A 15,133-nucleotide genomic window follows, 5' to 3' on the forward strand; every position below is an offset into this window, starting at 1 on the left:
CAGAAAGGTCAATGGAAAAACTGCAGGAAATTTTAAAATATGGAAGATACAATAAAAGTGAAACTTTACCATTAACGAATGTTTTAAAGCAAATAGTATGATTAAATGGAAAAGTGAAGGGTTAAATACTTGGGAATTACGCTCGAAAACAACTTGAATAACTTGTCCAAGTTGAATTACTCCCCTCTACTGGTGAAAATAGAAAAAGACTTACAGAAATGGAAGAACCTGCCCCCAATGTTAATAGGGAAAGTTAATTGTATTAAAATGAAGATTATGCCAAAGATTTAATATTTCTTCCAGTCAATACCAATATATTTACCAAACAAGATTTTTTAAATAATAAATAGTTTGGTAAGACAATCTTTATGGAATAATAAAGTTCCTAGAACAGCATTAGTAAAATTGATAAATTGGGGGGGGTGGGGGGATTGAGGATCCCAGATTTTTAAAAAATATTATCTGGCTTCACAGTTGAGGTTTTTGGTATTTTTCTTCGAAACTGATTAACCAAAATGGGTTCATATGACACTGCATGAGATGGTTGAAACATTGATTAAAGATTTCATCTAGAGATGGAATTGGAAATTAATTAAGAGAAAGACCTCAAACCCTATATTGATTCATTTGATAAAGGTCTGGCAAGATATTAATGACAATATAGGAAGGAAAACTGGAATATCTTTAAGATCACTATGTAATAATCCAATGTTGCCTATAATGAGAAATAGGATTTTAAATATATGGTCACAGAAAGGAATTTGCTACATTGGTGACTGCTACAAAGATAGTATTTTAATGTCATTTGAACAAATGAAACAAATTTACGGTGTTCCAAATGGCACTTTTCTTTGTTATTTACAACTAAATGCTTTTCTAAGAGAAACTTGGGGAAATGATAGGACTCTTCCAGGAGTGAATCAATTGGGGCATACATTCTTTCTTTGGCTTGGCTTCGCGGACGAAGATTTATGGAGGGGGTAAAAGTCCACGTCAGCTGCAGGCTCGTTTGTGGCTGACAAGTCCGATGCGGGACAGGCAGACACGGTTGCAGTGGCTGCAGGGGAAAATTGGTTGGTTGGGGTTGGGTGTTGGGATTTTCCTCCTTTGCCTTTTGTCAGTGAGGTGGGCTCTGCGGTCTTCTTCAAAGGAGGTTGCTGCCCGCCAAACTGTGAGGCGCCAAGATGCACGGTTTGAGGCGATATCAGCCCACTGGCGGTGGTCAATGTGGCAGGCACCAAGAGATTTCTTTAGGCAGTCCTTGTACCTTTTCTTTGGTGCACCTCTGTCACGGTGGCCAGTGGAGAGCTTGCCATATAACACGATCTTGGGAAGGTGATGGTCCTCCATTCTGGAGACGTGACCCACCCAGCGCAGCTGGATCTTCAGCAGCGTGGACTCGATGCTGTCGACCTCTGCCATCTCGAGTACTTTGACGTTAGGGATGAAAGCGCTCCAATGGATGTTGAGGATGGAGCGGAGACAACGCTGGTGGAAGCGTTCTAGGAGCCGTAGGTGATGCCGGTAGAGGACCCATGATTCGGAGCCGAACAGGAGTGTGGGTATGACAACGGCTCTGTATACGCTTATCTCCATCAGCCAGCTCCCCACCATGACTACCAGCCTCCCCACATCTCCATCGGGCACACAAAACTCAAAACGGTCAACCAGTTTACCTATCTCGGCTGCACCATTTCATCAGATGCAAGGATCGACAATGAGATAGACAACAGACTCGCCAAGGCAAATAACGCCTTTGGAAGACTACATAAAAGAGTCTGGAAAAACAACCAACTGAAAAACCTCACAAATATAAGGGGCATTCATTAAGGATGGGTAGAATACCTAAATTTATTACTCGAATATATTATGGCCTGCAAATGGACAGGAAGAAATCTGGAATTCATAGGTCAAGGTAAAGATGGGAAGCAGATCTGACAATGAACATATTGGAACAATCTTGGGCTGAATGGTGTAAAGATGGAATAACTTAAATTATCAATGTGAGGTATGGTTTGATGCAATATAATTTTATGCATCAATTATACTTGACTCCGCAAAGATTGCGCAAATCAAAGCCAAAACTATCAGACAGATGTTCTCAATGTGAAATAGAGGAAGGAACATTTCTTCATTCAGTGTGGTCATGTACCAAGGTCAATTCTTTCTGGCAAGAAGTGTCAGAAGTCTTAACAAAGATTACTGGAGTTAATTTTCCTGGTAACCCAGATATCAGTTACTATCTTATAGAGTATCAAATATTGTCTTCTAAGATTACACTGGCCATAGCCAAGAAATGTGTGACAGTCACATGGTAGTCAAATACACCGATCTCTTTGGCAAGATGGATATTAGAAATGGACAGTTGTATCCCTAAGGAAAAGATCACTTGTTGTGCTGGAGACAACCAAGAAAGACTCAACCACCATATTGAAAGTCGTTAATGACTGTTTTCATTCAAATTCAGTGCATGCCCCTTTAAGGGCAGCATGAGCTCAGTCACCTCATGCATTGTGATGTTATAATCGCTGTCCCAGGCGCGTGCTGGGCAGGAGACTTGAGGCAGGGAGAAACCCTGACAGCGCCATCTTCCCATGGCCTGCGCTGCCATGTGGCGTTACATGAGGGGCCAGTTTGCCATGAGAGAGTGTGCTGCCACACAACCCCCCCCAGAACTGGCTACACGTCTCGCCACTTGGGCCGGCGGCCCCGGCGTTTGGACATGGCTGTTTATACTGGCCGTGATAGGTCTAAGTGCGCCGTCTTCAAACGGTCCATGGTGAAAAGTTCACCTTTACCCCCATGTCCAAAATGAAAGTCCTGCCGGACCGCTGGAGGACCCTGTATGGATCTTTGTACAGGCGTTGTAAAAGTGCCATATGTGGGCTGTGCCGAACAAATAAGAATTCCGCTGAGTCCAGCTCTTTGGGATGATGTGTCGGCCGGATGCCATGATGCGAGGGAGGCGGTGTGTCTAGCGAGGATAGTTTCTTCCGGAGATCTGCCGAAAGGTTTGTGTGCTTGGATGTGACGTTGCGCTCTGGGCCAAAGAATTAACAGGCAGCAAGAGCAGCGTGCCGTAGACCAGTTCCGCAGAAGACGCCTGTAGGTCCTCTTTGGATTCTGTTCTGATGCCGAGGAGGACCCAGGGCACTTCGTCTGCTCAGCCTGGGACGGTGAGGCAAACCATGAGGGCAGATTTCATATGACGATGAAACCTCTCCACCAAACCATTTGCTTGCGGGTGGTAGACTGTGGTGTGGTGAAGTTTGACCTCCAGGAGGTGCGCCAGCTGAGCCCAGAGCGCGAAGGTGAACTGGACACCCCTGTCACTGGTGATGTGCGCCGGGACTCTGAACCTAGCGATCCAATGACTGACTAGGTTCCTGGCGCACGTCTCTGAGGAAGCCTCTTAGATGGGAATGGCCTCCAGCCATCTCGTGGTCCGATCAACTATTATGAGAAGGTAGTGTGCTTCTCTGGACACCGGCAGGGGGCCTACGACATCAACGTGGATGTGCTGAAATCTCCGCACCACTGGGTCAAATTGCAGGATTGGGGCCTGAGTATGCAGGTGGACCTTGGAGGCCTAGCACCTGGTGCAGTTCCTCGCCACCTCAGCCATCTCCTTTTTAAGCCCGTGCCACACAAACCACTCTGCCACCATTCGCCCCAAAGTCTTCACCAAAGTGTGGGCTAGGTCGTGGACTAAGCTGAAAACCCTCGACCTCCACTGTGTTGGGACTACCAGGCGCGGCGAGCCAATGGAGACGTCGCAGGGCAGCGTGTCCAGCTGGTTGGGCAACTGAATGTCCTGGAGCTCGAGGCCAGAGCTGGCGGTATGGAGAGCCTGTGTCTCTGTGTCCAGCTTCTGGGCCTGTGCCAACTGTGTGTAGTCAAGGCCAAGGATGAGAGCGTTGATCACCGGAGAGAGAGCATCCACCATGAAGTTATCTTTGCCTGCCAAGTGTCGGACGTTGGTGGTGAACTCTGACATGTAGGAGAGGTGGTGTTTCTGGCAAAGCCGACCACGGATCTTTGGCCATCGCGAGAGCCTGTGTGAGGGGCTTGTGGTCTGTGAACACCGTGAAGGGCCTGCCCTCCAGAAAGTATCGAAAGTGCCAGATGGCCAGGTACAGTGCCAGGAGCTCCTGGTCAAAAGCGCTGTACTTGAGGTCCAAAGGGTGCAGCTGTTTGCTAAAGAAGGCCAGCGGGCGCCACGGTCCGTTGAGCCACTGCTCAAATACGCCTCTTACCTCTGTGGCTCAGGCGTCCACTGAGAGTGCCGTGTGTGCCTCCGGACGTGGGTGGACCAATAGAGTTGCGTTGGCGAGGGCCTCCTTTGTTGCGGGAAAAGCAGTCTCTGCCTCCTCCAACCAGATCAGGACTTTCTCCTTAGTGGTGATCAACACGAACAGTGGTCGCATGGTGCAGGCGGCGCCGGTGATGAACTGATGATAAAAATTCACCATCCCCATGAACTCCTGCAGGCCCTTGAGGGTGGTTGACTTGGCGAAAATCGCTGGATGGCTGCGATCTTCTCTGGCGCCAGGGCAGCACCTGCTGCCGAGATGGTGTGCCCCAGGAACTGCAGTGTCTGCTTGCCGAACTGGCACTTGGCCACGTTGACCGTCGGGCAAACAGGGTATGGAGGTGGGCCTTGTGCTCTTCACATTTGCGGCTGGCGATAAGGATATCGTCAAGGTAGATAAACACAAAGTCCAAGTCCCTACCCACTGCGTCCATGAGGCGCTGAAAAGTCTGGGCTGTGTTCTTGAGGCCGAAAGGCATATGCAGGAATTCAGAGGCCAAAGTAGGTGATGATTGCCGTCTTGCCAATGTCCTTGGGGTGGACCGGGATCTGGTGATACCAGATCGAACTTGGATAAGACTTGCGCGCATGGAGATTGGCCAAGAAGTCTTGAATGTGTGTAACCGGGTACCTGTTTGGTGTGGTCGCGTCATTCAAATGCCGGTAAACGCCGCAGGGTCTCCAGCCCCCGGAAGATTTGGGGACCATGTGGAGAGGGGATGCCAGGTGCTGTCCAAATGACAGATGATCCCAAACTCCTGTAGCCGGGAATACTCCTCCTTTGCCAGCTGCAGCTTCTTGGGCGGAAGTCATCTGGGCTTGGTGTGCAGCGCAGGGCCCTGCGTGGAGATATGGTAGTATACCCCGTGCTGGGGTAAGGTGGTGCTGAACCGTGGTTGTAGGATGGCGGGGAACTCAGAGTACGCTCGAATACTCATCCCTGGAAGTGGCGATGGCGGCAATCTCAGGCTTGCAGACGTCCATGGTGTTCAAGCACACCGAATGGATTGTGCAAGCGTTGACCAGCCTCTTGTCCTTCATGTCGACCAACAGTCCAAGTGCCCTCAGGAAATCGGCCCCCTACAATGCAGTACCCACTGAGGCCAACACAAACTTCCAGCGGAATTTCTCTTTCCCGATCTGGATCTGTGCTCTGCGGGTATCGAAGGTCTTGATGGCGGAACCGTTGGCTGCCCGCAAGGTGGGACCACGAGATCGGGTGCATGTCTCGAGGGTGGTTGGGAGGACGCTCAGCTCTGCTCCTGTGTCCACCAGGAAAACATTGGCTAGTGGACTTGTTGGTAACGTGAAGAAGGCTGTCCACGTGGCCAGCCGTTGTAGCCATCAATGGTGGCTGGCCGGATCATTTCCCCTGGTAGTCTCATGGTTGTTGGCACTTACGAGCTTGCGCTCCCCAGCGCTGATAGTAAAAGCACCAGGTGGAATGATGCTCCTCCGGCTTGTGTTTGGTGAAGTGTTATGGCCGGCTGGCTCTTGGTTGCGCAACCTGACTGAGGGCTGCTTCATTCTCCTTCTTGGTGCGCCAGAGGGTGTCCACTCGGGCTGCGACTCAGCGTGGATCCATGAAGTCCTCATCCGCCAGGAGTAATTGGATGTCCCTGGGCATCTGTTTGAGGAAGATCTGACGGGATGTGAAACAAGGTTTGTGATCCTCCACCAGCACCAGCATCTCGTCCATGAGGGCCGATGGTATGCGGTCCCCAAGCCCATTGAGGTGCAGCAGCCCGGAGGCATGCTGCTGAGGGGAAAGCCCAAAAGTGCCAAGGAGTAGGTTCTTGAGGGCAGGATATTTACCCTTGGCCGGTAGATTGTGTATTAGATCGTCCACCCTGGCTGCCGTTTCTTCGTCCAGCACACTCACGACGTGGTAGCACATTGGGGCGTCTGCTGAAATGTTCCTCAGTTGAAACTGCGCCTCCGCCTGCCTGAACCACGTATGCGAGTGATGGGTCCAGAAGGGGGGCAGTTTGATGGCAACGGCGTTGATCTCTGCTGGATCCATGTTCTTGAGACCAGAGAGGCTTCTGGGCTCAACTGGGTCACCAATGTTGTGCTGGACACAGCCTAGAAAGACTTAGCCACTATACTGAAAGTCGTTAATGACTGTTTTTATTCAAATTCAGCGCGCGCCCCTTTAAGGGCAGCATGAGCTCAGTCACCTTGTCATAATCGCTGCCCCAAGCGCGTGCTGGGCAGGAGACTTGAGGCAGGGAGAAATCCTGACAGTGCCATTTTCCCACGGCTGCCTTGCCACATGGCGTTACACGTGAGGCCGGTTCACCATGTGAGAGTGCGCGGCCACACACTTACAATTTGCAAAACAAACATGATATGTTCATCAAGACCTGGTTATCCTATTTGAATTATATTGGTGCACAAGTATAATATTGCTGTTGTAAATTTATGATCTTCCCTTGATTTTATACTATTCTTTTAAGGAAAATAGACTGTAAGGTCCGTTAGTGGACGGAAAGACCCTGTATTTGTTTATCCTGTTTAAGTTAAGGGGAAAGGGGAAGCAGAGCATGGGAGTGGGGGCTTGAATGTTCATTGCTTGGAAATTTTATTTTTTTGGTTGATTTTTGTTACAAATATTTATGAAAATTTGTATTTTTTTTAAGGATTTTTATTTTGTACGCAAGTGGCATATAGACTATTTTACTATATGTAAAATATGTATATTTGATATATGTTTGAAAACCAAATTAAAATATTCAAAAAAGGAAAGAGGTATAGTTGCCACAAGACTCACACCACCAGACAGTTTGCTTACATTCATTATCTGTTTATAGCTCTTTATTTGTTTACATGTATATGCTGTGTACAGTTTTTTTTTTGCACTACTAGTAAGTGGTAATTCTGCCTCACCCGCAGGAATAAGAATCTCAGGGTTGTATGTGTTGACAATAAATCTGAAACCTGATCTAAATTCATACAGGGCTCACAAGTCTTTCTACCGGAGGTTGAAAAGAACCAACATCGAGTTACCATGAACTCCAGTTGCCATTCAAACACAGGGCCAAATTTCTACCCTCCATAGCATGTGCTTCCTAAGTTTATTTCTGGATCCATTTGATTTCAACTCCCAAGTAACCCAACAATTAAAAGAGTTGCTCTTTTATCTACCTTATCAATTTCTCTTAATGACTTGATAATTTGATCAAACCACCTCTTCTAAATTTCAGGATACATGCCCTCTTTGTAGTCTTTCCCTATGTTAATCTTTGACAAAAGGGTCACTCCTCAGATTCTCCATTGCCAATATGACCCTATAATTGGTCTAACTTTGCCATTATGATAGCATTGCAAGACAATTCAAACTGAAAAACATACCAAGTTGCACAATGTGAAGAATAAAGAAATTCTCAAAATCTGGTGGTATATCAAGAGGTGGAGGTTGTGCAAAACTGACACTTTATAGTTCAAGTCTCCCAGCTAGAGAAAAGAGGTTATTAAAGGTCGTAGAAAAGATTCACGAGATTATCAGCACAGGAGAGCTTTGATAGTGATAGGCTTGGACGGGTTTCCCTAGAGTATAAGAGACGGAGAGGTATATCCACTCATGAGGGGTATACAAAAGGATAAATAATTTTAGCCTTTTTCCCCAGGGTAATGGCAGGGGTCTAAATCTATGGATCTCAGATTTAACGAGAGAGGGGAAAGATTTAATAGGGAGCAACTTTTTCAAATAAAGGGTGGTAGAAATGTGGAATGAGCTGCTAGAGAAAGTGGTAGAGATGGTTACAATTATGACATTTTGAAAACATTTGGACGGGTATATGGATAGGAAAGGTTTAGTGGGACAGAAGCCAAACGTGCAAATGGAACTAGTTTAGGCGAACAAATTGGTAGGTATGGAAGAGTTGGGCCAAAAAGCCTATTTCTGTGCTGTAAAATTCTATGACTACATTCAGAGTTTTGAGCACCCCTAAACCTACAAGGCTAAATTGCATGGACATGACTTCTATTCGTTTCAGTACAGATCATTGTTTACTTCCTTGAGGTGTTTAAGATGTTTAAAGAATTTGCTTGGGTAAATGGAGAGAAACGATTTCCCCTGACAGCAAGACTAGAGGTGTTGGGCAGCTTTGGCAAAACCAGTGCAAAACCTTAAAGCTCTCCCCATAAAATCTTAAGCCTGAAAACTGAGATATGCAAGCTGTTAAGACAGGATATAAAAGGAATACAAAATTAAATCAGGGAAATGAGGGAAAAATAGATTCACAATCTAAATGGGTGGGGAAAAAACAAGATAGAGGGGCTGAATGGGTTGCTTTAGCCCACAAGATAGTGGGGAGTTGAAGACATTTTCTTTCACTTCGGAAGTGGTGGAGGGATGGTTTGGAACTCATGACCTTAAAAAAAAACGTGGAGGCAGAAGAATTAAAACAAAAATCTCAAGAAGCACTGGATGAGCAATAACCTTCAGTCAGCAAAAGGACTGAAGAGTGGCATTTGAGCAAAACCCTTTTGCATATTTTAATGAGTTAATGCTCAGTCCATTCTAGCAAGGACTGAGACACAAAAAGGGAAACAATACTCATTTTGTGATATAAATAGAGTAATTTTCAAACTCACCTCTGACTATTATGAGGATCAGTGTATCTGTAATAGTACCAGGCTGAATCTACAAATGTATCCATAGTATCAGTCTCTCGTTTGGCAGGGCCCTTACACCTGCAAAGGAAGAGACAAGCTGTAAACTTCTGAGCCAATAACAAACTGGGAAGAGTGCTGACTGGACTAAACATTACAACCAAACTTTAACATTCAAGAATTTGAACAGGTACATAGATGGGAGAGGCACAGGTCAGTGGGACTAGGCACAAACTAGAAGGGCTGAAGTGGCCTGTTTCTGTGTTGCAATGTTCTACAGTACAACCCATACTGCAGCAAGCACCATAAGATAGCAGCAACTTCAACAATGCTGCAAAGTGATTGGGTCATTCTCTACCAAATAAATCCATCTAGAGCCAGAATAATTTCCAATAAAGACCTCTTATTTATCACTCTCTTCAAATGCTGCCCAGCAATCGACTGTACTTCAAGAAAACTTTTTTTTTCCAGGAAAACCTCTATCACCTATTATCTAAAAATCCCAATTATTTGGCATCTAGTTCAATGAATGAGGATTTCAACTTCCCCTTTCACTCAATGGGCTCCCAATTCACACATCCCTTTCTACTTCTAGTTCCTACTCCCCCTTAATTCACTGGGTTCCAAATTCCTCAAGCCCCTTCCTCCAACATCTTTTCACATACCAAGGACCTGTTTCCCCAGGCTCCCATGCTCCTTTGAAACTTGCGCATTTCTCATGCATTCTTGAATCTTACTAAGGGTTTATTTCCCCATGTTCCCTTGGTTCACTATGGGATAAAAACTAAAGAAAAGTGGAAAGGCAACAGCAATCAAGGAAGGAATTCCAGATTCCCTGCAGCTGAGGCACTGCAGCCAAAGATGGAGCAATGACATTTGAGTCATCCAAGAGTCTTCAATTGGTAGTATACAGAGGATTACAGGGCTAGAGGCAGTTATTGAGAAAAGGAGGTTCCAGACCATGGAGGTATTATGAAAATATTGTGGCAATGTGCAAAAATGAAGCATTGCAAGTCTGAACAAGGGCAACAATTTTACAATCTACATAATAGATACGAAATCCAATAGTGAATCTAGAAGAGGCTTTTACAAGTAAAAATAGCATACATTAAAATAAAGACATTAATGAATAAGAATCTGTTGTTCTTTCATTATTGTTCATCTTTTTGTTCATACTTTTAGAATCCTATAGGTTAAAATTAATTGAGCTTCTTACCAATGTCCAAACAGGCAGGATGGTCACGGAAATATAGACTGTGCTTAGTTTTAATGATCAGCTTGATTTTCAAGCAAGCATTAGGCAGTCAACCTGATATCAAGCAACACATCTGATACAAACTAATAGTTTTAGCAATATTATTATTTCACTTTTAATGGCATGAGTGATTGCCTATAATCAATAAATATACATAAATACACTCGAGTTCTTTATTTTATTTAAAAAATCATTGATAATATTGTTCTAATTGTGCAACTAGGTCAGTACAAATTAAACAAGTCACTTCTACATGCTCTGTTGGAGAATAGAACAATTATGCAATTTAAGGTATACTATTGCAGTTGGTGTATTTGACTGTAGCAAATCAGAATTTTGGTGGATCTGTGCACAGTATTTATGTAAATAACAATCAATTCATTATCAACAGCATAAATTGTTTAGTTTATAATACTCATCATATCAAATGACTACAAAATAATTTCCTCCTTTAATTGTGAACTATTGATGAAAGATCAATGAACTGTGAGATCTGTACTTCGTCACCAGTCACAGCTGTGGAAATCGAGTTGATAATCAAAATCGAGCAGTCTATATTTCCGTGACCATCCGGCCTCATTGGGCATTTGCAAGAAGCCCAATTAATTTTAACCTATAAGATTCTAAAAGTATGGACCAAAAGATGAGCAATAGTTTTAGAATCATAGGTTCTTATTTACTGATTTTTGCTACTGATAGCACATCTGCCTGAAACAGAAGGGAGTGGGTTCTAGTCCCAGTCAGGATGTTTGAGTGAACAAAATCTAGACTGATATTCCAGAGAAGTGCAGTACTGTTAGAAGTTAAACAATGAGCCTATCTACCCTCTCAGATATATTTAAACAATCTGACAGTTCTATTTTGAAGAACTGATGAAAGATTATTCTCATGACTTAATGTTAAACCTGCAATACATTCCCAATACTTCTCTCTTTTAATTTCAACAAGCTATTACAGCAGTTTTGAAACAAAAATTATTTACTTACTTGGGACAGGTACAATTCAACCATTCAGTAGCTGTGGATAGTGGGGAAATTCCTTTGGCTGTAAATGACTTCAGCTTGGGTAAAAGAATTGGTAGGTCTTCGTAAGGAACTGGCACAATTCCACAAGACAGACAATGGATGATGGGAATAGGTGTTCCCCAATAACGCTGCCTGGATATCAACCAGTCACGCATTTTTGGGCTTGTAAGATAGCCCCCAATTCCAAGGTCTCTTGCACGCTTCAGTATGGCCTGATTTGCAGCCTGCCTGTTTAGTCCTGTGAACTGAAAGATTAAAATAGCCTTATTTAATTTTAAGAAGTAAATTAGTGATTTTTACCCCCACAGGATCTAGAGATGGCTATTTCTTCCCCATCTCCAATTTGCTTTTAGGTGTTGGTGATAAGTCACCTTCATGACTTGATGCTTTCCTCCTGGTAAGAGTGCAATAAAAACAGAAAATACTCAACAAGTCAGGCCACATCTCTGGGAAAGGAAACAGAATTAACATTTCAGGTTGAAGACAATCAGAGGTTGGAAGGAGAGAAATTAAATTTGTTAAGCTACAAGGATGATGGGGAAAATTGGAATAAGGGAATAAACTGCAAAACTATATATCTGGTCAATCGAGACTCCAACATTCTCAATCTCGAATTCTGTGAGACTGCCGTTCAAATGGCTCTTTCTGTGAACTCTTGTGGAAAGAGGAATGCAAACACATCTCATTTTGCACCATGGATCAAACCAAATCAGAAAACAAGCTTGAAGGCCTCCAAGGCAGTGTGAGAAATGCTGGCTCCTTCCCAAAACACACCCACTGACTACAGCAGGTGGTGATTCAAAGTGCTTCTTAGCAGTTGGTACATTTTCTTCCAACTCTTATTTGCTTTCTGAACACCACAAAAGATGAAAATGTCTTAATATTCACCTTGATTGTTCCCCACCAGTGCATCTGGGAATCAAAGAGGGCCTCACCTTGGTGATTTGGAGATTTCACATCAGACACACACCCGAGGATAAAACCTAGGTAGACATCCACTAAATGATTCACTAAAACCATATTTTTTTTTTTAAAAAAAAACTTTTCAGGTGTTAAATACAATTGAGGTAAAAAAATTGTAATTAACCATTGCAAAATAAACATTTATCAGTCGAGTAACACTATCATGACAGATATCTAACCAGTCATCCTCAGAAAAAGTAAGATTAATATTATTTTCCCATTTAATCTTAGATCTATCCCATCCCTTTTTTTCCCCATAGTTATTTTCATTTGTTCATTCTCTATCATTTACTAATGATTTTAATCTGTGAACTCTAGTCATCTCCTCCTTAGCCATTGAAAAAGGTTTCACAAACTGTATCTAAATCTTCCATCAAAAAACCTTTGATCATTGGGAAATGCAACTTAAAAGGCTCATCCTGGAAACATTCTTCAAAATGCCTCTCACACAAAATATCCCAAGCACAGCACTAACCTCGCCAGAATTCCTTAACTGTTCTGTGCCATCAGGTAAAATTTCAAAGACCTCTTGCCACTGCAGACCCAATTTTTGTGCAACTACTGCATCTTCTGGATTAACAGTTGGAATACCTTTGTTTTTTAAAAAAATACAAATGTGGAAAAGATTAGTGGAACAATACTAAGAAATAGGCTTCAATTTTTTTTGTGATTTCAACAGGCGCCTTTCGTCTTTCCCTTTGAACCATCAAACATAATCAGTCGTTCGGGCTGTCACTCAGTGGGAAGCACTTGCATCCCCTTTAAGTCAAAAGGTTGGGATTTCACATTCTATTCTGGAATACCAAGCATATGAACCAAAGCTAAGACTCCAATACAATATTGAATACTGATAGTGCACTGTTCTATCCGAGGTACCACCTAATCAGGGTCCTGGCAGCTTGCCAGGTGAGCAAAAGATCCCTTGACTAATTTGAGAATGGTAGGAGAGTTCTCCCTATTGTCCAGGAAGACATTTATTCCTATCAATATTTATGCAAACAATTATCAACAGCACATTGCTATTAACTAAATGAAAATTGGTCAGCTTCTGACAATACGATTATAAAGCTACAAAACTGGATGAGATTACCTGGAAAATGCTGTTGATGTGGAAATCCTTTTGCATTCCAGGTCCCCTCAGTGTAATTGAGATAAATTTACATCCATGACTCTATACATGTTAACTGAAGAGCCCTACAGTTACAAAGGATTACACTCTTTTCTCCAGCCCCATCTCTGTTACAAGGAAAGCACCTCGTTGAATTTATGCCACAAACTGGATAAATATGGGCATTACTGCTGCAAACAGACTACTTGTTCCTGTTTTCAAATCCAACCGTGGCCTAATTCCTCCAATCTCTCTCTTCTTTGCAATTGATCAGTATTTAAACACATCACCAATTCTGGCCTATTGCTCATCTCCAAATTTTATTGCTCCACCAATGGAGGACATACATTCAGCTGCTACTAGTTTACCTTCACCTGATAAATTTATTGATTTATGCAGGAGATAAAACAACCTCAAATACATATCCCTACTATGACAAATTAAAGAAGAAATGTACACTTTACCTATGACAGCATCCAGATGACCTTCAAATTCTTTCTTGGCTGAAATTATAAGAGGAATCTCCTGACCATTCAAAAGATTCACACCAGTCACTGGAGTTTGGCAATCTGGAAATCAATCAGGAATGAACTATGGTTAGTTTCAAAATTTATTTTTCAATAAATATGCAACTGTTTTTCCATGAATGGACCTCATTAATCACAACTAAGTTGTTTAACAAAAGAAAAGCCTGGCCCAGACAATTCCAGACAGAGTGCAAACAATATTCCACATCAAAAGAAAACCTGAGTTTTAATTTATAACTCTTGTAATATAGTGCAACAATCATGGTTAAACTACAATTTAACTGTCCTCAAAATTAGGCCTATGGCTTTTAGGGAAAATTGAAACCAATGCACAACTAATCATCATTTTAAAAAGTACACATTATCAAAATAGAATTTAACCCATTTAGTCATTTTAAGGAAGTTGCCCAGATTAAAAGGAATAACAAAACCTTTGCGTGTTATAGTCAAAATAATGAGCATTTCAGTGACAAAAACAGAAAGAATCTTGTCAGGCAATATATATACCACCAGCAAAATTCCAACACTTCATTACGGGTGTATTGTCTGTAGCTCGTTGATGTGTAGACAAATACCCTCCATAATGTTTGGGATAAAGGCACTTCTTTCCCCCTTTATTTCCCCCCTGTGCTCCACAGTTTTAAAATGTGTAATTAAACAATTCACATGTGATTAAAGTGCATATTGTAGATTTTATTCAAGGTTATTTGTATATTTTTTGATTTGACCTTAGAAATTACAGCACTTTTTAAACATAGTCCCTTCATTTCAGGCCACCATAATATTTGGACATAGCGTATTAAAGCATTCACATTTAGTACTTTGTTGCATATCCCATTCATGAAATGACTGTTTGGTCTGTGATTTATAGGTATCACCAGGTACTGAGTATCTTCTCTGGTGATGCTCTGCTGGGCCTCTACTGCAGCCATTTTGTTTTGGGGGCTTGATCCCTCAACTTTTCTCTTCAGCATATGGAAGGCATACTCAATTAGATTTAGTATGGATGCCTGACTTGGCCAATCAAGAATTTTCCAGTTTTTAGCTTTGGAAAAACTCCTTTGTTACTTTAGCAGTATGTTTGAGATCATTGTCTTGCTGTAGGATGAAGCACATCCAATGAATTTGAAGGCATTTGCTCAAACTTGAGAAAATAAGACGTTCTATACACCTCAGGATTCATTTTGCTGCTGTCATCAGCTGTTACATCATAAATGAAGAAAAGTGCACCAGTACCTGTGGCAGCCATTCATGCCCAGGCCATAGCACCCCCACTACCATGTTTCACAGATGAGGTGGTATGCTTTGAATCTTAGGCAATTCCTT

At 42.8% G+C, this 15,133-nt stretch overlaps 1 protein-coding gene across 2 annotated transcripts in view; it reads right to left on the bottom strand.

The window, feature by feature from the left end:
• lars2 (leucyl-tRNA synthetase 2, mitochondrial) overlaps positions 1–15,133 on the bottom strand; it is a 125,235-nt gene that overhangs the window by 38,051 nt on the left and 72,051 nt on the right. For both annotated transcript variants that reach the window (XM_069911617.1, XM_069911626.1), the window contains 4 exons: positions 13,745–13,849; positions 12,648–12,763; positions 11,171–11,454; positions 8,912–9,010 (listed from right to left, as the gene is read on the bottom strand). In XM_069911617.1, the coding sequence (XP_069767718.1) occupies positions 8,912–9,010; positions 11,171–11,454; positions 12,648–12,763; positions 13,745–13,849 (604 nt within the window). The remainder of the gene's footprint in view (positions 1–8,911; positions 9,011–11,170; positions 11,455–12,647; positions 12,764–13,744; positions 13,850–15,133) is intronic.

The sequence above is a fragment of the Narcine bancroftii genome, chromosome 1, assembly GCF_036971445.1.
Source record: "Narcine bancroftii isolate sNarBan1 chromosome 1, sNarBan1.hap1, whole genome shotgun sequence".
NCBI lineage: Eukaryota > Metazoa > Chordata > Chondrichthyes > Torpediniformes > Narcinidae > Narcine > Narcine bancroftii.